This window comes from Cynocephalus volans, chromosome 10, assembly GCF_027409185.1.
Source record: "Cynocephalus volans isolate mCynVol1 chromosome 10, mCynVol1.pri, whole genome shotgun sequence".
Lineage (NCBI taxonomy): Eukaryota > Metazoa > Chordata > Mammalia > Dermoptera > Cynocephalidae > Cynocephalus > Cynocephalus volans.
In genome coordinates, this window is record NC_084469.1 from 8986917 (window position 1) to 9012430 (window position 25514).

The 25514-nt window shown below is 46.0% G+C and overlaps 2 protein-coding genes across 3 annotated transcripts in view; one reads left to right on the plus strand and one right to left on the minus strand.

Moving 5' to 3' along the window:
• The window catches only part of ABCC3 (ATP binding cassette subfamily C member 3), a 48104-nt gene extending 38499 nt beyond the window's left edge, over positions 1–9605 (plus strand). Inside the window, exons 26-31 of the mRNA XM_063109315.1 lie at positions 593–694; positions 2259–2405; positions 2596–2754; positions 3341–3507; positions 6243–6437; positions 9001–9605. Of these exons, the coding sequence (XP_062965385.1) occupies positions 593–694; positions 2259–2405; positions 2596–2754; positions 3341–3507; positions 6243–6437; positions 9001–9109 (879 nt within the window). The 3' untranslated portion in view covers positions 9110–9605. The remainder of the gene's footprint in view (positions 1–592; positions 695–2258; positions 2406–2595; positions 2755–3340; positions 3508–6242; positions 6438–9000) is intronic.
• On the minus strand, positions 4451–23118 carry ANKRD40 (ankyrin repeat domain 40). Of its 2 annotated transcripts, none has more exons than XM_063109318.1 (5): positions 22702–23118; positions 17723–17871; positions 16592–17077; positions 14255–14436; positions 4451–4563 (listed from the first exon to the last, which is right to left on the minus strand). In XM_063109318.1, the coding sequence occupies exons 1-5, from the start codon at positions 22833–22835 to the stop codon at positions 4537–4539; spliced, it is 978 nt and encodes a 325-aa protein (XP_062965388.1). In that variant the 5' UTR covers positions 22836–23118; the 3' UTR covers positions 4451–4536. The 2 variants fall into 2 exon arrangements, with proteins under 2 accessions (XP_062965388.1, XP_062965387.1); XM_063109317.1 differs by lacking the exon at positions 4451–4563 and adding an exon at positions 11095–13499 and having other exon boundaries at positions 22702–23117.
• Between the last annotated feature and the right edge of the window lie 2396 nt (positions 23119–25514).

Here is a 25514-nt window from a genome sequence, read left to right on the forward strand (position 1 = left end):
TTTTGTAAAGAAGATCACATTTTTAATGCCTCCAGTGGCTTACAAATCTTGAATGCATTGGTAAACAAGAGACAATCCAGACAGGCCAGTTTCCTCAGACTTTACCATGCTTGTGAATCACCTGGAGACCTTGTTAAAATGTGCATTCTGATTCAGTAGGCCTACCACGGGGCTCAGGATTCTGCATTCCTATCAAGACTCCTTGGTATGCAAAGTGTGGTCTCTGGGCTGGTTGCATCACATCTTCTGGGGAGCTTGTTAGAAATGAAGAATCTCAGGTCTCATTTCAGACCTACTGAGTCAGTAGCTGCATTTTAACAAGATTCTCTGGGAAGTCTTATACATAGTAAAGTTTGAGAAACACTGGGCGAGCTGTTAAGGATGGTTAAGTCTGTATTGTCACTGCCTGAGGTATAGCTGTGATTAGAACCCCGGTTGGTACACCTGTGTGGGCTTGCCCAGGCCCACCTGGGTCATAGATGGGATAGGATCCCATTGATGGGAGCATAAACAAGGAGTCTGAACTCTTCCCAAAGCTGCTGAGGGGTTGGGGGGGAGGATCATCTTGCCCATACCCAGTTCCTTTGGCCAGGTGACAATGTCTCTGAACTGGATGATACGAACAATGTCAGACTTGGAGTCTAATATTGTGGCAGTGGAGAGAGTCAACGAGTACTCCAAGACGGAGACTGAGGTGGGTACTGGGATGACCTGGGGTAGGGAGAATCTGGAGTAGCTGGGGAAGGATGCTTGGTGGCCCGCCATACCTATATGTCAGGACCAGCTGATTAAGTGGCTTTTCATTTATTCATCTATCCAACCCTTACTGCGTATCAACCAGAGGTCTATGCTAGGAGGTGTAGAGGGTTCAGAGCTGAGCAAGACAGGGTCTTCCCTCAAGCAGGTTCTGATTTAGTGAGGGGGCTAAGACATATTCCAGGACTTTTCAGGGGATGACAAGAGCTTTGGGGTGGTGAACCCCAAGAGGGCAGATAAGGGGGCACCTTTCAGCTGGGGTGACCAGGGAAGGTGAGCTGAAATTTGAAGGATGAGCAGGTTTTGATAGATTAGGTAAGATGGTGAGGTGTGGCAGTGAGAAGGAGAGCATTCCAGCCAAAGAGACCAGCCTGGGCAAGGGAGCAGAGGTGGGACAGCATGCCCTTTGTTGGGGAAAAAGGAGCTGTCCTCTTCTGGGGTGTCCAAGCTTTTCTCCACTGCCTCCTCTCATGTTTACACCCCAGTCCTCTTCATGGCCAGAAGCTGCACCATCCTTGAGATCTCAGTGTCAAACATACCCCTTTTAGATCACCTTCCCATCCCTCCCAGATCACGTGTTCCAAGTCCTCCACTCTCAGTATCTTGGCAGGGACTTCCAATCCTGTGACCCACCTTTGTCTCTCTGTCCTTTGGCTCTTCTGGGTTCACCTCCCTCCCTGGTGAGCCTAGATTCTATGCTCCACCAACGCAGACGCTCTCCACTCCCTGGCCCTTCTCTCCCTCTCGGTTGTGCTCATCTACAAAACCCCACCCCAGCTGAGCCCACCTGTTGCCTCCTTCATACCTGCACTGAGCAGCTGAAACCAGGTGGAAAAAATCACTGATTTTACTTCAGGTAATTTATAACTACACACCACTGCCAGGTATTGCTATATTACTTCCACTGAAGCAGGTGTTCCCTCTTCCAGAAAGACTGCCTTCGAGCATTCTCTGTCCTCAGACCCCCACATCTTTTCCCTTGTGCTTAGCCATCGACCTTGCCTGACACTTCCATGAGAAAATAGGTTGTAAGACGTGAACTCCATCAACCTTCTTGCCTCCAGACCTTCTTGGTCCTGAGCATGCATCACTTATGTTGTTATGTAGATTCACTTATTGGTTGATGGTGTGCCTCCTGTACTAGCATGTGGGCCTCAAGGGGGCAAGAACTTTGTCTGGCATAGCCACTCAGTAATAATGAATGGATAAAGGTGATGAAAGGGGGAGCTAGGGCAGGCAGGGAGGGCACGTCAGGAACATGGGGTGTGAGGAGAGAGTGGGAGGGGGCAGGATGGGGAGTTTCGGAGTGGCTCAGAATAAAGTTGGAGGGATAAAGGACTCATGGAACCACAAGGTTACAGTGGCCCCCTGGACCCTCCCCCAGTAGCCATAGTGGGTGAGGATTAAGGGTCCTTGGGAGAGAGGGAGACTGAAAAGTGGGAGAGGGCCAGGCTGGGGACGAGGTGCCATCCTGATGAGACCCCATCTGCCCCTCCCGCCAGGCCCCCTGGGTAGTAGAGGACAGCCGGCCTCCCAAGGGCTGGCCCACACGTGGAGAGGTGGAGTTCCGGAATTACTCTGTGCGCTACCGGCCGGGCCTGGAGCTGGTGCTGAGAGACCTGAGTCTACATGTGCACGGTGGTGAGAAGGTACGTGGTGGGGTGCATGCCCTGGGTGTGGGCTTGTGCCTGAGGAGAAGGCCACAGCCCTGGTGGGGGCATGGGTCTTTGAGAGAGCAGGTGCTCCAGCCAGATGTCTGCTCAGCCTCTAGGGGAGGCCTGGAGATGCCCCTGTGACATCTCAGCCTCCCCCTGATGGCCCCTTCCTCATGCTCTCCAGGTGGGGATCGTGGGCCGCACTGGAGCGGGCAAGTCGTCCATGACCCTCTGCCTGTTCCGCATCCTGGAGGCGGCAGAGGGGGAAATCCTCATCGATGGCCTCAATGTGGCAGACATTGGCCTCCATGACCTGCGTTCTCAGCTGACCATCATCCCCCAGGTGCGAGCCTGGCGTGGACTGGCCACCAACCCTGGTGGGCAGACCCTACCCCTGTTCCATAGCTCAAGGACTGACACTGGAACCTCAGTGTCTGCAGCTGGGGGTGGAGGGCAGACAGAAGGGAGCAGAGCCACCAAGGAGCCACCCCAGTCACGGATCTGGAAAGGTCAGACATACCCTTCCCAGTCCTTTGACCTCCTGGGCCAGCAAATGGGGAAGGACCACAGGACCCCTCTGGGCACCCAATCCCCTGAGACATTTTGACCTCCTTGTTGACAGCTGCGAATTACGTTTTCACTTTTTCTGGCTCCTCTGGGGTATTTTTTTCTGCCAACTGGACACTTTAGAGTCAGATTAGCAGCTCTGGTTCCTGCTTTAGCAGAGGACTTTGTGATCGGCAAAGCTGGGATTTATCACTCCCCCGCAGGCAATTTTCTGTCTCCTCAGCCGTTGCCTCCCTCCTGGGGGGCTGGGGACAGAGTGGGAATTTTGTCACCTTAATTCCTGTCTTTTTTCCCTGAACTGGGGCCCATGGCTCCTTAGGGGGCCTGAGCTGCCTCCCTCTGAGGCCTTGTTGTGTCCCCAGGACCCCATCCTGTTCTCGGGGACCCTTCGTATGAACCTGGACCCCTCTGGCCACTACTCGGAGGAGGATATCTGGCAGGCCTTGGAGCTGTCCCACCTGCACACGTTTGTGAGCTCTCAGCCCGCAGGGCTGGACTTCCAGTGCTCTGAGGGCGGGGAGAATCTCAGGTAACAGCTGGGAATGGACCAGTTAGGAACAGCAGCCCTCCCTGGGGAACCCCTGTAGGTGCTGGAAGGTCTGGCACCAAATGATACAGAGCCAAGGCCAGCCCCTCCTCCTCACCCCTCCCCCATGTCAGCCAGGGTGCTCATAGGGGTGTTATTTTTTATCGAGCATGCTCTGTGTGCCAGCATAGTGTGCTACCACACTGACTCCTCACAGGGACCCCAGAGGTGGTCCATCATCCCACTTCACAGGTCAGGAAACTGAGGCTCAGAGAGGGTAAGGGGATGGCCTGGGATTTGAACCTGCTCCAGGAGATTCCAAAACTCTATTCAGCCATCTCATGTAAGGTTGTCAATGCTGTGCTTGGGCTGGGGAGGGAGTTCTGGATGGAGCCTGTGGAGCAGGTGAGAGGAAGCCTACAACACTTCAGGGATATTTTCCAGGGTGGATGCAGTCTGGTCTGTAGTGTAAGAGTGTGTGAAATGAGCTCTCTAGGACCTTCTCTCCTCTCCAGAGCTTTCTTACAGACCTGGATTTTATATTCTCAAACACTGGGCTATGCATTGGAGCAGACCAGGAGTCACTTCTTACCGTGTCTAAAGGCTTGAGATACCATACCTGTGTTAACTGTGTGATTTAGGGCGAGCTGCATAACCTCTCTGTGCCTCCTTTTTCCTTCACTCTATGGGGATAATAACAGTCCACAACCTCTTCATGCTGTGCTGCCCAATAAAAATATAATGTGAGCCACACATATGTAATTAAAATTTTTTCTAGTAGCCACATTGAAAAAGGAAAAAGAAATAAGTGAGGGCTGGCTGGTTAGCTCAGTGGGTTAGAGCGCTGTGTTATAACACCAAGGGTTCAGGCCCCTATACTGGTCAGCTGCCAAAAAGAAAAGAAATAGGTGAAATAAATTTTAATAGTATATTTTATTTAGCCCAATGTATCTAAAATATTATTTCATGATGTCACTGAGAGCTGGCCAGTTATCTCAGTTGGTAAGAGCATGGTGCCGATAACGCCAAGGTCTAGGATTCAATCCATGTACTGGGCAGCTGCCAAAACAAACAAAAAGAAAAAAACATGTCATTGATATCAAAGTTGTTGGGGATATTTTGTATTTTTTTAATATGAGCTTGAAATCCTGTATGTGTCTTATTCTTATAGCACATCTCAATTGGGACCGGCCACATTTCAAGTGCTCAGTAGCCACATGTGGCCACTGGCCACCATTTGGACAGAGCAGCATTAGAGTCACTGTGATGAGATGAAAAACGCTTAGCTTGGATACACTCCTGTGGAATGTCAGCTCTATCCTTCCCTTTCTTCCTCCTCCTTATTTTCATTCTGATATTCAGTCTGTGCTCATGAGCCCTCCCCAGACCTCAAAAACGAAAACAAAAAACTTTGCAGTTGTTCAGCACTTAACAGTGTTCAAAGCACTTTGGCCTCCAGTAGCTCATTTAATTTTTACTGCAGTCCTGTGGGCTAGAAATGAGGCTCCATGGTATGAAATTATTTGCCCAAAGCTGCTCAACCACAAGGGGCAGGGCAGGGACTTGGGGAAGTGGGGGCTTTTGTCCCAAACGTTTCCTTCTGCATCATAGCCATCTCCCTCACCCAGACAATGGGTGGGACTCCCCCGCCACCCTGGGCAGCCCTTCCAGATGAAATGTGCATCTTCATGGGACTTCACATACGTAACCACATCAGGGGTGGCTGGCAGGCAAGCTTGGGCTCTCCAGACCCTGCACCCCAGAGCTGACTCGGTGTGTTTTCCTATCCTACCTGCTATCAGTTCCCCCAGGGCATCCCCCCATCCCCCCACACACCAGCATCCAGGATCAGAGACAGAAATGGGCTCCCCCCCCTCCCTCACTGCGCTTGTAGCCACTTTACGTATAACCTGTTTCCTGTGCCAGTCCCACTATAAATCAGCCCTGAGTTCTATCTGGCAGCTCATTCTGCAGCCAAAACCTTCATTAGTTGCGGGAATGGGCCATGGAGAGAGCCTGGCCTTCACTCTGGCTGCAATGACTCACCCCTTTGGGAAGAGCTGAGCTATTTGTCCTTGGGTGTGGGGGTGTCGCGGTCTCTGTGGTTGGGAACAGAGACTTGCTTTGTTCCCTGGCTCTGGCTTCCTAGGTGGGAAGTAGAAGGTATGCTTCCCACCCCTCCTTCACCTCCCCAGAGACTAGCAGTGGGGGAGCCCTTGGGTCCTCTCCTGCCCTGCCCCTTCCTTGTCCTCAGAACAGAGCCCTGGCCTATGTTCCCATGGGAATGGGATACAACCGCCTGAATTGGTAAAGGTAGGCTCAGCAAGATGACATAATGTGGCTTATATGCAAATATCCAGGAAGAGCAATGCAAGATGTTCTTACTAAGGTGTAAATGATGGGTAGGGTGAAACAGAGAAATCTCATGGCACTAGCTGATGAACGAGGTAGGGAAGAAAGCACAGAGAGAGGAGGCCGAGGCTGCTAAAAAGAGGCTAGGGATTTTACCATGCTGTTTAGCACTGGCTGTAGCCCTAAAGCCCTTCATTATCCCTGTGGTGCCCAGACTTCTACTCTGTGCTCCAGGAGGGCTGGACTGTGGCAGAAATGGGAGAGGTTAGACAGAAAGCCAGTCCTAGGTGGCTGGGAAGAAGTGGAGACAGAAACAGGTCTGGGAGGGAGGCCTGGAGGCAGGTTGGGGCTGCCCAGCTGGAAATACCTGCCTTCTCCATTCCCAGCGTTGGCCAGAGGCAGCTGGTGTGCCTGGCCCGAGCCCTGCTCCGCAAGAGCCGCATCCTGGTTTTAGACGAGGCCACAGCTGCCATTGACCTAGAGACTGATGACCTCATCCAGGCTACCATCCGCATGCAGTTTGATACCTGCACAGTGCTGACCATCGCACACAGGCTTAACACTATCATGGACTACACCAGGTAGGACGTGGAAACGCAGGCAAGGGGGAACCTGGAGGGGTTGCCCGTGGCATCTGGAAGGGGCAGGGCAGATTAGGGTTATCTGAGAGTGGGATTGGCTAGGGCATGGGGGGGGGGTGCAGAGTAGGGTTTCCCAAGATATGGACAAGGGGCAGAAAAGAGTAGGGTTAGCTGGGCGCGGGGTGGGGGGCACAATGACATTTTCTAAGACACGGGACATTTTGGAGTTACCAACATGTGGGGAAGGGACACACTGGTGCTCTCCTGACATTGTGACTTGTGCATAGCCCACCTTCATCCTACCTCCTATTAATAATGACTCCATCACTCTATCTGCACCTTACTACCACCCCACGTGGTAGGGGTAAGTATACCGGTTGATAGATGAGATAGCAGCTCAGGGGAGCTGCCTGATGCCTGGGTCACTGCCATGGTGGCTGGCCCCTGACAGCACCATGAGAAGCTGAAGCCTGTGGTGGGGAGAGCACTGTGTGTGAAACAGAGGCCTGAGTCCCAGACTCTGTGTTGCTGCTGATTACTGTGTGACCTTGGGCAATTTTCAAAACCTTTCTGAGCCTGTTTCATATGGAAATGATAATATGTCTCTCAGGATTGTTGTAAGGAGTCAATGAAATAATGTGTTTAAACTGCAGGTGATCCTGGAAATGTCAGTTTCCTCCCCAGCCCCTTACTCTCTCCTTAGTATAATTCTCCCTAGCACTAGTCTCTCTAATGATTAGGGAAGGGGCCTTGCCCTCAGAATCTTATGGCTTCCCTGGGGAAGCAGGCCACTCACCAAAAGAAATAATTGTGACCTATCCCCTCACTGTGCCAAATGTCAAGGTGTGGTGTGGGAGAATGAGGGGAGAGGGCTGGGTGACTCAGAAGCCGCCTGGAACTGAGTTGGTACTGGCCTGGCAGGCTGGGCTGCTTAGAGACTTGAGGGTTGGGATCTCTGAGAGTGGAGGCAGGAGGCTTGAGCAAGTCTATGTTGAAGGAGCATAGTAGGAATACATTGCTCCTTCATAGTAGGAACAGGCTTTCATTCCCTCAGGAAATACCTATAGGGCCAGGGGATGGACATGGCAATGGGTCAGACCTTGTCTCTCTCTTGGAAGTGTCCTCATAAGACTAGCAGGGTCGTGGGAGCCAAGCCAAGAATGTCTGATGCTTGACCCTCCCTGCCGCACCCCCATTCCTATCCAGGACCCCACTGGGAGGAGAAGGGATGGGGGAACAGGAAGTCCTGGGCCCTGGGTCCAGACAAGGGAGAAGGTTGGGCTGAAAGGATCTGTTCCCAGGCCTAATCAAAAATGGTTCATTCACCAGCAGCCCTAGGATGGAAGGTTCATTCATTCTAGTGAGACAGGCAGAAATTAATCAAATAATCATGCTACAGAATGTGTAATTAGAGCCCACAGGAAGGAAGCAGGGGTCTAGTGCGTGTTGGCCAGAGGAAGCCTATCCACACAGGGTGACCAGGTCACTTTCTCTCTTAAGGAAGGGATGCACCAGCCAGGCCAGAAAGGATGAGTAAGAGCAGGGGGGTGGGGGTGGGTAAATGAAGTAGGAAGGGAGCTGAAACTTTCAGGCAAAGACAACACATGCCCCAAGGCAGGAAGGCACAGGAGGCTGGAGGAAAGAGGGTGAAGGAGGCAGCAGGACCAAGACGAGGGGGAGAGAAGGACAGGTCCCCTGTGCTGCACTGTGGGGACCCCATGGCAAAGCATTCAGTCCTCACCCTAAGAGAAATGAGAAGCCACTGAAGACCTTGACATTGGAGGGTGGAGGGGTAGTTTCCTGGACTGCAATTTGGCAGTGACCAGGCAGTGATGTTCACAGAAACACTCCTTCCCAGGACAAGGCTCTGAGAGCTAGTAGATAGGGAATCAGCAATGCAGCCTGCCCCCTCCTGTGGAGGAGCATCTCTCCAGGCCCATGAGAGCCTTTCCCTTCCTACCTCACCCTGGCAAAGCAGGCCTGTTGGCCTTGCACCACGTGCACCCTGTGTGGTTGGTAGGATATTCTAACCCCAGGGCAAGGCCTGATGGGGGGGTGGGGAAGTGCTGATCCACCCAGCAGCAGCAGAAGCAGCCGCCTCCGGATTTACAGCCCAAGTCCCAGTTTCCAGTGTCAGGCCTCACTGCAGCTGGTTTCCCGCCGCGTGCCTTTGTGAATTGGCACAAAGCAGATGGACATGCACAGGGCCCAGCGCGCAGGCCCAAGGCTCCCTGCGCACAGCCTGCTGAAGTCCTGTGACCCTGGCGAGGGGAAGGGCTCATTAGGGAAGGTTTTCAGAGCCCTGACTAACAGAGATGAATAACACCTTGTGTTTGATTCCAGAAACTGCTTCATTTGCCAGGAGAGCTAACAGAACAGCTAAAATAACCAGCCTTCCAAGTGTGCACATGTGGCATAGCGGCTATGTTGGGTGGGTTGGCTGAAGTGGGTAGGCTGGTATATCACAGCAGGCCTAAGCAGTACACAGAAGGGCAGGGTTGGACAATGTGGCAAAAGTCTCTGCTGATGGAGACCTGACCACTTTTTTTTTTTTTTTGTCCAGGGTCCTGGTGTTGGACAAAGGGGCAGTAGCTGAATTTGATTCTCCAACCAATCTCATTGCAGCTAGAGGCATCTTCTACGGGATGGCCAGAGATGCTGGACTTGCCTAAAATATAGTCCTGGGATTTCCTCCTGGCCTCTCCTGGTGAAAACCAGGAAGGGAAATGTTACCAAATGTGTCCACAGAATGGACTTGATGGCAAATGCTAGGGGCATTTGTTAGATTTCACCTCTATAAAGTACCTCACAGAATAACTGTGCTAAATACTTCAGATGAGAAGTGAGGCCCAGGAGGTGAATGACATGCCCAGGGTAGCAGCTAGTTTGAGGCAGAGCCCAGACTAGTACCTGGGTTTCAAGATTCCCAAACTAGTGTTATTTTCACACTGCACTGCTTTTAAACAATCATTTCATGGAATGACCTCCCTCCCCGCTGTGATTTTTGATATTTTCTAAAGTATTTTTTGTAATGAAACTATTTCCTCCCAGAACAGAAGACTGCCAGGTCAGGCTGGCCCTAGCAACTGAGCCCTGTACTCTAGGGTACTGCTTGAATCCATTAAAAATGGAGTACTGATGAAATAAAGCTGTGTGACCAACAATGTACATACCCTGATGTAGCCTTTTTCTGCCTGTCCACGAGGTTTGAGGATTAGGACCTTTGGAGGAGGCCGGGAAGAAAGGGGAGAGGCAGAGTACATCCACATGGCTGCAGTGATCAGACCCAAGAGTTTTTGGCTGGTAATATTGTCTTCACAGCCAAAATTCACTGGGTAATTGCCAGTAGTTCCTGCTCTGCTATGCAGGTACTGTAAAAAGCTGAGAAAGAAAGGCCCTGAAAACTGACCCATCACCTCTTGGGAAAGCTGCTGTGAACACCTCCATGTTCATGTCATCCCTCAGCCCTCTAAGCCTGTTTCTCTAGGGGCTGAAAACTGTATGGTGCTTTTCCTTGCTCCTTTAGAATTCTGTTCCAGATAGGGCCAATAACCATGGAGGCCTCCAAGTCATTAATTTTCTTCAGTCCAGCTGAAACTTAATGTGTGAGCACAGAGAAGCCCAGAGGTTGCCCCCTGCCCTGACAGTCTCAGATATGAGGGGGTAAATTTGCTTTCTTGAGCAAGCCAACAGTTTATTTTCTGCAGGTTAGAGTCTGCCTGGCACAATGCCTTATATTAGAATGGATTTCTTCTTTTTGTTACCTTACTAAGTTTTCTGGTCTTTGCCTCACTCTCATTTCCTATACCTTTATTATTGGTATGATATGACTTGACTGGTTGTGGGTGATGGTTTCTTTTTTTCCCCACCCTAAATGGTGGGGATATGATAGGGTTAGTAGATAACGGAGATGGCGCCTTTCATCTGGTTTTCCTATATGCTCTGGATTGGCCTGTGCTACAGGACCATTCGTTAAAGGTTAATCACGTTTTTTTTGGCAGGCTGTTTCTGCCCAGGATGTGTATAAGTACATGGAAGATAACCTCCATCCTTGTGATAAAGCAAGTATGAATACACAAATGCCCGAATTATCCTGCCTCTCCTTGGTGCTAAGAAAAGGTCTCTGCTATGCTCTCTGATTTATTAGGCCAATTTGGCATGACTTCTGCTTTGTGAGGCTCTAGCTGGCCCAAACCAACAGAAAAGCAAATTCATTCAGCATCATTCTCAGCTAAAAATCTGAAAGTGTAAGGCTGTATTTCCTCTCCTGTCTTGGGAATTTGCCTCTGAGCTCATTGAGGCCCTGACAGGTGCTGACAGCCCAAAGGAAAGGCTCAGTTGTGTAAAGGAAATAGATAATAACAAAATGTGGTTAATAGGGGATGACCTCCATCTAGCTGGCTCATCTACTCCAGGGAAATGAAACTGACTGTTGTGAACTGGAAGGAAAGATGCTACACAAAATATCTGTCTCCAGGTGCCACTGACAGGGCATGAGCACTGCACCAGCAGCAGAATAGCAGAGGCGCAGGTGGGGAGCGGGTCCTTCTATTCTCCCTCCAGAGCATCTGGTCCCTGGGACTGTCCAACAATATGAACCCCTATGATTAGAAGTACAGTGCTGTTTAGGAGGCCAAAATTAAATAACATAGGCTGAGTCAGTTAATATTTAATTTTAATAATACTTGTTATGTTTGAACTGTCAGCAATGCACAAAGAAAAAAACCTTCAGTGAATGTTTACACACAGTGAACACATGCTTTAAATATGCAGTGGAGGAAGAGGGGTGAATTTACAGTTAACAGAGCTAAAAAAAAATCCTTGTTATAAATTACACAAAGCATATAAAAATATTTCTCTGAATGCATAGATTAAGACTTTAAACTCACCTACCAGCAACTGTGCAGTCTTATCCCAATGCTATATGCAGAAGTCAGTTGACCACAGAGGATTTTATAAAGGAGAAGAGAGACCAGCAAAGGGCAGAGCCACATCAGACCCATCTCTCACCTGAGACACCAAAACCCTTGCTTGCCTCGGTTTCTGAGCCTGGGAAATGCCCTGGAGCTACTCTCTGTAGGCCACCTCCCAGCCAGGGTCCTCCACCACGTCTGAGAGCCTCTAATTAATCTGGGTGGCTGAGTTTTAACCCCAGTAATTTACACATGAATTAATACTGAGTTTATTCCTTCTAGGATAGTAATTGTATCAGTAAATTGTAACTTTTTTCAAAGCAAAGAAAAAAAAGGTGACTACATCTAGATGAACTAGCTTCCAATTTGTTGAAACACAAGGGTGGTTTCTTCTTTAAAGCACTCCGGAAAAAGAGGGTAATAAGTAACCTTCACTCTGCTATGCAAACACTGTACAAGGGTGAGTAAGTCACCAGCATAATTGCTAGAATACAATTAAGTCACTAAACAATGTGACTTCATGAAGTTGGCCTTGAAAAACACCTTAACATCATTTCAGCATTTAGGCAGCAGCAGGAGGCCATTATCTTAACACAACATTCTTCTCCACTGACATCTTCTGCACGTTCTCACTCAATCGTAGTGTTCTAATAAAATTAAGTTAACACAGTTAGGAAGTTAAGTTTCTTTGGAAACTATAGGCACTATGGGGAAAAAGCTTCTTAAGACAGCAGGGATGCTCTTTAACAGCTGGCTTCAAACCCCTGCTCTCCTGTTTGTCTACGTGTGCTAGTTTTTATTTCTAAAGTGAAGCTGTTTGTTTCAACAAGACAGTGGCTTTTCTTTTAACAGTAATGACACTGAAGAAAAGGAAAAGAATCCTTGAATGCATTCTTTAAAACAATTCTTATGCCAAGCTCAAGTTTTGTTTTTCAGAACAAAGTCTGGTGGACTCAAATTGACTTTGTTAAGTAGATCGGTTGGGGGAGGGGGGAATCTCAAAGATCAAACAATTTGTTTACAAAAGCAACAGATTCCAGAGTTGTGTAAAAATCCTAATAATTTCAAAATAACCTTTATCTTTGATACAAAAATAAAGATGTTAACTCCTTTAGCTCAGTTTCCCACAATAACCTTTAAAATAGCAACAGATTCAGTCTCAAAAATTGCTTTTCATTTCTGGTGGAAAATGAAAGGGGAGAACACGGACTGGCAATGTTTGTGCTCTTCTCATTCGGCGTATTTAAATACACAAATGACAGAAATCGCTTCGGAGTAAAAAAGCGCTTGCTCTTTTAGAAAGCATCAGAGAGCCCTCTAGTGACCATGAAAGGGAGTCAGTGCAGAGATGACTGTCTAGAGACACAGAAGCCTCCATGAGTGTTTACAAAGGAAAAAGTGGGGGAGGGGAAGCTCTTTTGGTTAACAGCATATATACAATTAGTTAGCTGTATTCTTAAATACTTTAAACCTGAGTGACACTTACAAACATGTTATATGAAACCTCACAGCCACGAGTCATACTAAGATTCATTTGTCTAGTACCTGTGCTTTCCCCAGTCTTCCTCTCTAGTCAGTTCACAATTTCAGGAGAGCTGTGAGCACGCAACACCAAGAAAAGCACAGCCAGCCTTCAGGTGCACATCAACAGGAATGACTAGAAACAGTCTCTGCACGCTCTCAGCTTCTGCTCAGACAACTTCCTTACATTCTGCACATAAAGCACACTGGATATAGAACCTTTGGCTTCTGCCTCTCCAGACCACTTCTCAGCTGTTCAAAGTTTCAAGCGATAGGTTTATTGTGCACCAAGAGGCTTGGAAGAGTGGTACTGCTGCTTGGGGGTCAGGGGCCTCCTACCCAGGCAGAACGATGTTAATGTATACCACGCAGTGGCACCAGGGGCCCTCCCGGGCATACAGGCATTTAGATCAATGGCTTGTCCTTGGCCCAGAGGTGACAAGCACTGTCACAATAGTCAGTGATAAAAGTCCCTGCTGCATTAGTAAGTCAGTTTTGAAGCTCTCCTGTTATAGCAAGGCCTTTCAGTCAGTGTGGACGCAGCATTTCTGAACAGAAAATTATTTTCACTTATCATTAGAACCAGTTCCAGCTCTTGGAAATCTTGAAGTCGAGCCACATCTTTGTCCTAAAACAAAAATAGGTTTAACAGATTAAGAGGGGCTACTTGTCTTTATGCATTTGGTGTGCTGTACTGATACCAGTATCTTGGCTCATTGCAAAACCTAGAAGCAAAAAACAAACAAACAAAAAAACTCCAGGGCGGGCTAAGTCATTGATAGTGCAATCAAGTCCCCAAGAGTATCAATTGGGTTGAAATGGCGGAAGCCCTCCCCTTACCAGTCATCTTTATATAGAAAAAAAAAAAAATGAAATGGCGGAAGCCCTTAACAGCAGCTGCTACAGGATGAGCACACAACTTGAAGGGATGTGCATGGATCAGTTTTCCTCAGGTGCACTGAGAAGCCAGAAGACTTATTTTCAAGAACCCAGAGACGCTGGGAGGACCATACATGTATCTATGTGGGTTTGTCCTATAAATTAACTTGGTTCTTATCTTGTAAAACACAAGGTACATCTAATAGTGCACTAAGGTAATCCTTACAGATGACCACAGAAACAACTGAAACTAGGTACATGTGAATAGTAATTCAGAAAATTCTCTATGGCATCCTACAACTTTCAAAAATGCCAGTGTCTCTATAGAGGAAAAAGAAAGTACAGCACGGGGAAAGAAAGCTTAATGATTATATTTGGAAAACCACTCTGTGCTATTTTTCTATTCTCTCTTCATTTCTTCAACCATGACTCAAATAACAGGGAGGAAGGTAGGTATTTTCCAAATGCAAAAAGCAACCATCATGCTTAACAGACTTTTCTTACCTTTCTTAACAAAGTATTGGGTAACTTTCTAATCTTCTCCACTTGATCTGGATTAACGCCCAGCTCACAGCAACTCACTCTGAGCAATTCTTGGTAGGTAAGCTCCTGTCGGTCCAGTTCAATTTCAATGAAATCATTTTCTCGAAGAGATGGGTTCTGAATCCTCACCTTGAGTACCAGCTCTAGAAAAAAAAGAGAGAGAAATGTTAATGAATGGTTCTGGCATAGTACAGCCCATGTAACTTAAGATCTTTTTCAGAAGATGGTAATACTTAATCATGCCCCATGCCAAAGGTGCTACCCAATGAGAAAACCAAGCACAGATGGCAGGGTTTGCTTAAGCCCAGTTCTGGCTCTGCTGGGGAAGTTTCCTGCGTTGTCTTCCCTACATCTAAGACTGTGGTCCACAAAGTACAAGGGGGGGTAGGGGCAAGCATCCCAGCTGTGTTGAAGGAAAATTTACTTCTGTCATTGGAGCTAATGAGGTAAAGACTTAAGAATGGGTTGGGTATCAAACTACACATGAGATTAGCTCAGTTGGTTAGAATGCGGTATTATAATACCAAGGTCACGGGTTTGGATCCCCATACCAGCCAGTCACCAAAAAAAAAAAAAAGCATAGACCAAACTACACATGAGCCAGGCAGGGGGCTTGAAAGAAGGCACAGGCAAGATATGGTACATAAGTTACTCTAGAAAGATTTAACAATTATGGATCCAAAGTCATAAATGAAAGTATGAAAAATACTTTCAAAATATGAAACTCCTTGCAATAAAGACAAAACAAGAGTAAAAAGATAAGCTATTAATAAAAGCCAAAAGCTAACTATGATTTGAATACAATATACCTTAATAAGGGAGGGGGCTTGGCTCTGGGAGTAAATAAAAACTATTATTAATGGGTCTGGGATCTAAGCAGTCTGCCCTCTATATCCTAGCCTGGCTGCCAAAATGGCCTGAGCCAAGCACCTGTGTACAGGTGCTTTGCTCCTTATATAGAAATCTTTCATAGCATCCTGGGGCCACTGTTATCAGCACCGATAGTAGTAGGTCCCCCAAAACAGGAAGCTAGGGAGTTACTTGCAGGGAAAAAGGAAAGCTATGACTAGACTGTACTCTACAGTGTTCAATTGAAATTGAACATATCAGGATGAATTTGTGGTTTTTAATATTTTTAAAAAGATATAGATAAACAGATGTAGAGATATAGGTACACATGTACATATAAATGAATGTGTGTTTGCTTTTTTTTTTTTTTTCTTTCCTGGTGCTGTCTTCTGAGTAGGCCTAGAAGAAATGACACACCTGTAGCAATGAGGACACCTAGAACCCACATCCTGGTTTCTAAATATCATTCGCCCTCAAAAAGAACCAGAGCTCAATTCCAGGGTTGGGACAGGGAAAGTTACACTATGAACCTGGAACATCTTGCTGCACCAGAAAATAAGGCAGTGCTGCAAGAATAATGGGAACATGTCCAAGGGACACAAGAACTAGCTTGAAGGGGCTCCCACTGGCCAAATCTGTGATAATTTGAATATCAAAATAATGACAGTAATGCATTATAACCCACTGAATAAAATAAGAATCCATGAGTCCATAGTGATATAAACAGGGGAGAAGAGAAAGCTCTTCTTTACAGTAGAATACCAACTAATAAAGAGAAAGAATGACAGAAAATCACATCCTACAAAATAACTGGCCTATAATCATCAAAAAGTTTGATGTCAAAAATAATAAAGGATGGGGCCGAGCCCGTGGCGCACTCGGAGAGTGCGGCGCTGGGAGCGCGGCGACGCTCCCGCTGCGGGTTCGGATCCTATATAAGAATGGCTGGTGCACTCACTGGCTGAGTGCCGGTCACGAAAAAGACAAAAAAATAAATAAATAAATAAAAAATAAAGGATGAAGAAATGTTCCAGATTAGAGGAGATTAAAATGACATGGTAACTAAATGCAATGTGTGATCCTGGGCACAGGGCAGGGGTCAGGAGAGCAAAGATAGCTACAAAGGGCATTACTGACACAACTGACAAAATTTATATATGGACTATGGATTACAGAATAGTATCACACCAAGGTCACATTTCCTAAATTTGATCATTTTACTATAGTTATATAAGAGAATATCCAGTTCTTGGGAGAAATACAATACTAATATACCTAAGTACATCAGGGTAAAAGGTAAGTAATTTGTCAATCTGAGTAAAGGGAGTTCCTTATACTAGTCTTGGAACTTTTCTGTAAGTTTATAATTATACCCACATTATACAAATAAATAAATCTCACACCCTTAGGCTCCCCTGTTGCAAAGGCTGTTTGCTGAGGAGGGGTTACCTTGCATATTAAATGGAAATGCTCCAGTGAAGAAAAATGGCTGGAATGCTGGCGCCGGACCTGCATATGTCCCATTTTGAGTCTCCAGAGACACTGGTGGCTTGGATGGGACAGAAGAGAACAGGGAGCAGCTCTGACTCACCGGTGGCTGACAAACAGGCCCCGGTTTTGTGCTTTCTGGTGTTCTGAGTATGGCAGAGGGGGCAGACACATCACCATTCTGAACCAGTGCCAAAGAGGTGTGGTCCCGTGGAAAGGCCCCTAGCAGGGGCGGTTCCCCCGGGGGAAGCAATGGAGGCGAGCCATCTACAGGGGGTGATGCAGGAGGTGTGGAGGAGCCCCCATTCTGCATCTGGGCTGAATCTTCAGCTGCGGGGGTGTAGATAAAAGGGAAGGCTGGGTTAGCCAAATAGTTGGGAACAAAGGGCAGTTCTGACTCCTTCTTCAGCTGGGGGAGGTTGTCATCACCATCATCATCATCTTCCACTTTAAAAGAAAAAAACACAAAATATTGACACATTTCTTGTTTTTGGCCGCTGGCCAGTAAGGGGCTCTGAACCTGTGACTTTGGTGATACCAGCACCATGCTCTCCCAAGTGAGCTAACCAGCCGGTCCTGAGAAAACATATCTTTTAGAAGCAAGTGGTTTGTGACAAATATTTTAGTCAGTGTTTACTGCCTCTTCAGGTCAGAAGAGAAAAGAATATTTCATTAGGTTTATAATTATCATTTTTATCCTTGTCTTAAATTTTACAAATAAAAAAATAAAACCTTATAATGCTGACCTCCCCCGAAACAACATAGAATTACTATCTTGGCATAGTAATTAGCTTTAGAAAATAGACCAGCTGTTTGACCAGCATCAAGAATAATGTAGCCTGGGCCGGCCCGTGGCTCACTCGGGAGAGTGCGGTGCTGATAACACCAAGGCCACGGGTTCGGATCCTATATAGGGATGGCCAGTTGACTCACTGGCTGAGCGTGGAGCTGACAACACCAAGCCAAGGGCTGAGATCCCCTTACTGGTCATCTTTAAAAAAAAAAAAAAAAAAAAGAATAATGTAGGCAATAATACCACAAGTCTTAAATTAGCTGGACAAAATCAAAAGTTCCCTCAAAACACAGACTCACCTCCCATAATCTTCCTGATTTCTCTCCTTGATGTTAATTGGACTGGCATTTCTCCTTTTGTGGTAAGAATCTCTTTGTCAGCTCCTGATTTTAACAGGTAAGAGACCACCTGACGATGATTGCGTTTACATGCCCAGTGTAAACAGGTCCTGTCCCAAAGAAAAGAAATGAAGCATGATTTAAAAAGACGAAAGGTGATTTGGGATGTAAGCCTGTTAAGAGTTCAGCTAGAACCAGGAACCTTTTCTTTTCACAAAGCAGATGATCAAAATATTTAATATGCTTAAAATTTATTTTTAAATTGTATTTCTGGTCCCTAGGAAAAACTAATTTATCCTAAGAGCTCTAATTTCAATAGCTGCTGCAGAAGGCTGGTGGGCTGGCTGGCTGGCTGGCTGGCTAACTACAATGATATTGTGGAATGTTACTCCATCAGTACAGCTCATTAGATCATCTCACTCTTTTCAAAACATGTTTTTAATATTGCCATATTCCTTTTCAGGGGCGATGGAAACTTGTTTCATATGCATCAAATACCATTTGAAAATTAAATATTATCAGGATAATAACCACTTCCTATCTGTAATTTGCTCTGCCACTTAAGTTATTACTACAGCAGATATTCCTGAGTCTCAGTTGCTTGCTCCTTTTTCTCTTTTCTTTCCTTCACACACATGTACACGTGCACCACACACACACACACACACACACACACACACAGGATTTCCAAATTTCCATTTTTAAAAACATTGGCTTCTTTAGATCTCTCCAGAAGGCTACAAACATATCCTTATCTGCTCAAATGTAAGGCACTACACACATACTTTAATTCCTAAGGCACTTAAAAAATGTACTTCAATGACCAAAATTTTTTGAGAACAGACTCTTAATATATCAGACTAATTTAAGTAAAACTAATTATTTAATGTTGTACACATAGGAAGCAATTCCGCACACTTTGAAGGGCTATTAAAACTGTACAAAGATGTAATTAGTATGCTGGCAAAAACTCTATCTTCACAAAAACTGAAGGATTCAGAGCTACTAAATCCATCCCCAGTTGTCAAAGCTGAATTCATATTACGGAAGGAAAATACTTTTTTCCCCCTCTGTTTTGAAATGTCCTTGTTCACCAATTCCCTAATTGAACTGAAATAAATATCTGCAATGCTTATAGCCAAGTACAGACATGATGAAGAGTAGAACATATGTTCAATAGTGAGGATTAGGTCACTAACCTGAAAAGTATAATTATCAGGAAAGTTTGTTTGGTTCTAGGAAAAAGCTGATTTGCACTGGGCACCTTAACTTTAGTGACTTACAGTAAGCTAGCTTGTCTGGCTGGCTGGGAGCAACTTCACTGATGTTTCCGAGTGACATTCTAAACTATTATTCATTAGAATTAGATTATCCAGGTGCCTTTAAGGTGTACTCTCTGATGAAATGACTGTTGATTTTGGGATAAATGAAGGAAGAGCCTTGATCTGGATTTCTAAACTATAAGCTCCATGAAGATAAGGAAGTGTCCGCTTGGCACATAGAAATGCTTAATTAATATTTGCTGAATGAGGGCCAAGCCCGTGGCGCACTCGGGAGAGTGCGGCGCTGGGAGCACAGCGACGCTCCCGCCGCGGGTTCGGATCCTATATAGGAATGGCCGGTGCACTCCCTGGCTGAGTGCTGGTCACAGAAAAAGACAAAAAAAAAAAAAAAAAATTTGCTGAATGAGTAAACCAAGGATAAGGTAGACATTGTTTGGAGTAGAAGGATCCAGCTTGAAAAGTGAACAATTATAATGGTAAGTGAGCACTCAAAAATGAATGGGAAAATGAAAATAAAAACTTTTTTTAAAAGAATGAATGGAGCATAATGAGAAAAATATGCTCCCTTTTGGAAATAAAGTGCTCACTTGCTAGTAGTAAATCAACTGTTCATGGCAAACTTGAAAATGATGGAGAGAATTTACTGCCAGTAAGTCTGAGATTCTGGGTCAAACCAACTAACTAAAGCATCACCATGTAACGTGGGGTTAAGACAATACAGCATGTCCCCAACAGCCCTGCACCCTTGGTGATTATCATTTACAGTCCAGAGCTGTGTGGCTCTGGGCAGCCATAAGTCAGAGCCCTTGCAGCCAGGCAATATTTTCAGCTTCTTCATGAGCCATTATATTTGTTCCTTAAAGCCAAGGGGTAGGCATGACACTTGAATTACAACTGATGTGGGAACTCTATCTTTGAACTTCAACTCTTTGAGCTTTATATTTGCAGCAGAATATCCTATTAGTGCTGGTAGGTATTTGAGACCAGGGGCACCAGGCATCATTAGTCAGTGTGGAAATTGTGCTTACTCAGCAACCAAGAAAGCTGTCACCATTCTGCTTTTCTATTCTAGAAGGCAAGTTTTTTGAGGATAACTTTATATCCCATTATCCAGCATGTAGCTTAATAATAAGAAAATAATAACAATATTTAACACAGGTATGCTTTACATGTTAGACATTGTTCTATAGGCTTTATATATATTAATTCACTTAATCCTCAAAACAATGCATGAGGTAAATACTATTATCAACATCCCTCCCATTTTACAGACGAGGAAACTTAGGCAATCAGCAAATAAATAAGCAAAACATACAGTATACTAGGTGTCGATTAAATGTTACAGGGACAATAAAGCAGGGAAAGAGATTAGGGAATGCCAGAGGGGCAGGGTATTGTGCAATTTTAAATTCAGGGACAAGGAAAATCCTCACCAAGGAGGTGACATCTAAGCTAAGATCCGAAGGAAGTGATAGAGCAAACCACGTGGTATCTGGGGGGAAAGTATTTGAGATAGAGTGAAGACAAAATGCAAAGGTCTTGAATCAGGACTGTGCCTGGTATTTCAGGAAAATCAAGGAGTCCAGGGATGCAGAAAGATGTGAATAAAGGGGCAAATCTCAAGAGGTAAGGCATGGAGCTAAGGAGGAAATATGGGGGACAGGGAATAGAAATGGTAGGACCCTAGCTCCAAGGTCAAGGGTTCAGATCCCATTACCAGCCAGCTGCAGAAAAAAAGAAAAAAAAAAAAATGTAGGACCCTGTAGGCTCTTACTCAGAGTGAGATGGGAGTCATTGGAGGGTTTTGAGCAGAGTGAATTGATATGACTTGTTATGTCAGTATCCCTTTGGCCACAGCGTTGAGGAAAAACTGTAGTTTAAAAGGGTAGAAGGAGACTTAGGAGGTGACTGCAATAATCCAGGTGAGAGAAATGATGGCAGTTTTGTACCAGCGGTTCATGGTAGAGCTAGTGAGGAGGCAGATTCAGACTGTATCTGAAGGTGGCGCCGGCAGAATTGGCTGATTGATTGGATGTGGGATATAAGAGAAAAACAGGAGGCAAGGTGGATGGCAAGCATTGTGTTTAGGAGGGTGGGGCCTGGAGTCAGATGCAGTTACTTTTCCAGAATTTCCACTAGTTACTGTAAATTCTATGACCTTGGGAAGGGGAATTGTGCAAATGGGGAAGTTACTTAATCTTTCTGGGCCTCAGTTTCTCATCTGTAAAATGAAGAGAATAATAACAGCTATGTCCTCAAATAGTTATGAACGAGATAATACATGTAAAGTGCTTAGAACTGCATCTATGCTACGCAGCAAGCTCAATAAATAAAAGCTATTTCTATTACACTTCATCTCATTAATGCTCACAACATTCTTGTGAAATAACTGAAAAATGAAGTGACTCAGGCCAGGTTGCATAGCTAGATAGGAATGGAGAAGAACCTGCAGGGAAGGCCAGGTTTGTTTTTCCACAACACACTGCCTCCCAGCGCCGAAACAGTAATTCACAGCTTGTGTACCACAGGGAGATGCTCAGAAAAGGTACATACACAACGGCAACTTTGTTTGCAAACACTTTTAAACAAAACAAAACAAAAAGGCAGTATCCACTGTTCCCTGTTTCTGGACAGCTATCCAGGCTGTTTTCTTTTGGGAAAGGAGGTAGATAGATTTGTGAGGAAGTCAAGAAACTGTGGTTCTAGTCCTATCATATTAACAGCTGTGTGACCTAGGGCAAGTTATTATGTGGGGTTGAACCTATCTCTATTGTCCCTTTCAGTTCCAAAATATATGATTCCACTTCTAAAAAAATAAAACTTTTGCAAACTCACTTTAAGCCAGCAAAATTGACTGGCTAAGTGTTACCTGGATCTAATAAAATTTTAAATTTTAAATGCTGAGGGCAGAATAATACCACATTCAGTAACTTACAACTAAAGATTTGACCACCATCAACATCTTAAAATGAGACTCATTTAATTGGGAAGGACTCAATCTGCAGGCAGACATCTAAAGGCTTGGAAGAAATTCTGTATCTGAAGCTGTAACAAGAAAACAAAGCAAAACGCTCTACAGGATAAACGAACGAGTCGTCCTTCAACAGGCAGGCTGTAGGCAGCAGTAAATCTCTGCTGCAGTGAGACAACAGGGAAACAGAATAGTGATGCAAGTAGGGTTTTGGTTTTGGTTTCTTCTAGTAGTCTTGGCTAAAGAAATCGTGCTGGTTTATAAAATTCTTATTTGCTCAGTCGCTTCTGCTTTTAGCTCTGCAAGATGTGTTCTTCCGTATCACTTAGAACAAAATAACTCAACACTCGAACTATGGCTTAGCGCACGGTCGCTGAGAATCACGGCCTCGAACACCGTTCTGGCCAAGTTAGTCAGGGGCCGCAAGGGACCGCGAGCGCGCCAAGGTCCCGGTGGGCGCTGCCCGGGTGGACCACGTGAACCAGGATTTGGGCAGGGCGCGCTCCTGACTGCACGAAGCAGAAGGGCCAGGGTTGGCCTCAAGAGGGCGTAACCTCGGAGACCCAAGGGTCCAGGCCTCTCCTTAGCCCAGCGTCCGGAGACAGCGCGGGGCCCAGGTCGCGGCCGGCCGCCCCACGCCCCGGACCGGCAGCCCTGACCCTAGGCCTCCCCCGCTCCCCACTTACCAGCCGTTGACCTCATTTTGGGAGTTCACATCCACCCCGCTCTCCACCAGTTTCTGCACCTCCCGAATGTCCCCCAAGGCCGCGGCCTCCCGCAGCCTCTCCTGCTGCTCCTTCTGCTCTAGGAGGGCGCTCATCTTCCCCTCGCCCGTCCCGCCCCGCCCCGGGCCTGTCAGCGCCGCCGCCGCCGCCGCGGCCCGCTCCCGGCCATGAGGAGGGAGTGCGGAGCTCGCCCGTCCTGCTCGCGCCGCTGCCCGGGCTTCCGCTCCCTCCCGCGGGCCGCCCGCGGCTCCCCTACTGCTCCCGGCCCACAGGCCCAGGCCTCCGCCCGGGCCGCGCTTCCCACAGGCCGGCTCCGGGGGACCCTATTCAGTGTGACAACCCTGACCTAGATATTTTCCGTTCCGACCCACGGCCCCGGCCCCCGGGCTGCCTGTTTATGTAACTACTGCACAATATTATCTGCCGTGATTCATTGACTATTTTTAGATCTCCCCACCCCGCAGCTTCAAGGGAGGAGGACAGACACATGAAAAGAGAAAAGGCATATTTGAGAGCCAGAAAAGCCTTATCCTCTGGCACAGGCTGTTTACCAGGCATCAAAAATAATTGGTGGGTTGTTTTTTGGTTTTTGGTATTTTCCCAGTTTGGTTGGCTCTTTTTCCTTATCTGAACCAATTCTTGCCCAGCAGGATGAGGAAATGGGTTGAAAAAGACCCTACTATAATATGCCCATTATTATGAAGATAGATTACCCTGTTCTTTCTTCTTTTTGACAGTGCTGGGGACCATTCAGTTAGAATATTTATTTCAACTGTTGTTTTGCATCTCATTTTATTTTTTTTATTTTTATTTATTTATTTATTTTTATTTTTTGTCGTTTTTTCGTGACCGGCACTCAGCCAGTGAGTGCACTGGTCAGTCCTATATAGGATCCGAACCCGCGGCGGGAGCGTCGCCGCGCTGCCAACGCAGCACTCTACCAAGTGCGCCACGGGCTCGGCCCTTGCATCTCATTTTAGACAGAAATTTCTTCTAACGTAACTTTCAGGAAAAATATTTATATTGTGCTTACAGTTTATAAACTGTAATTTATTACCGCTTATAAGTTATATTTAATCATTCTTCATGAAGATCACTTAAGGAAAAAAGAAAGAAAGGAAGAACACCAAAGAAGCTTTGGGTGATTCTGGTCCTGATCCCAGGCCCTTGGGAAAGAGCTATGGTGTGTATACAAACAGCATTTTGCCAACTCCTTGCCTAATCTAATGAGGCTCAGAGCCTCAGTTGGCACTGTTTTACTACCCAGTGGGAGAAAAAGAAAATATTGTATTGCTGAGCCCAGGTGCCTTGGAGAGATCCTCCGATGTGGCACAGTATGGAACTTTGCAGATGGGGGTCAAAAGGATTAAGGAAATAGCCCTGGGGAGGAAGGGAGGAAGATGAAACAGAGAGGAGATGAAATAGGAAGGGACAAATTTAGGAATGGAGTTTTCATTTCCTTCTCTTGATGCTGCTACCGTCTGCACAGCAAGCATTTCTCTTGCTACTATTTAAGAAAAACCAATGTCTGTTTATTATGGTACAATAATTCACCCAGTATACACATGCACACTAGGTGGTTTTGAATATAAACTGACTACACACTTCAATTGACCCCCATGGCAAATTGAAACTCTGCTTGAGCTTACATTTATATCTAAATTTTAATTCTCAGATCCAGCATGATACTCCATCTGAAGCTGAGGTGCATGGCACTGGAATTGGGCCCTTTAACACAATTTGAGTGACACGGATGTGGGTAATGGCTTCTTAAAAAAAAAAAAAGCAATTAAAAAGAAATTGGTAGTTGGAGCTAGCCGGTTAGCTCAGTTGGAGTGTGGTGCTGATAACACTGAGGTCCACGATTCAATCCCTGTACCAGCCAGCTGCTGGAAAAAAAAAAAAAACAGTAATCACTGCACCCTAAAGTCTATGAATTCTCTTTATAGGAGTTTATTTATCAAATTTCCCATCTTTAAGAGGATTGTAGCAAGTGCCAAACAATAACTATTGAATCAATGAATATTAGTAGCTTCTTAAACTCAACCTCTACTTATCTCTGAATCAATCTTCTGTTTGTTATTCGCAGACAAAAAACAAAACTTCCTCCACAAACAAAATCTCTAATCCTTGCTACAACTGAATGTAACCTGAGGCTATTCTATTACTTCCATTTGTCTACCCTTTGTCTTACCTCTAGGGAATTACCTAACTCCCTGGGTATATTAAATCTGCACTGTTGGTTGGGTTTGGAGATAATGAAGTGTTCCACAGGGTCATATGCTGCAGAAAGAGCAAGAAATGAAGGACTGAAAAGTGTGCAATGGGTTTTACCATAAGGAGATTGTTGGTGACTGTGGAGAGGAAAGTTGCAGTGGTGTGGTAGGGATGGCAGCCAGATCCAGACTGTCTTAGTCTATTTGGGCTGCTACAACAACATACCATAAGCTAGGTGGCTTATAAACAACAGAAATCTATTTCCCATACTTCCGGAGGCAGAAATCCAAGATCGCAGAGCCAGCATGGTCAAGTTATGGTGAGGGCTGTCTTCTGTGCTGCAGTGACTTCTCACTGTGTCCTCACACGGCGTGGTAGGAAGGGGCAAAGAAGCTCTCTTGGGCCTCTTTTACATGGGCACTAAACTCATCCTGAGGGCTCTGCCCTCATGACCTAATCACATCCCCCATATCCCCCCTCCTAATACCATCACCTTAGGGGCTAGGATTTGAACATATGAATTCTGAGGAGACACAAACATTGAGATCATAGCACGG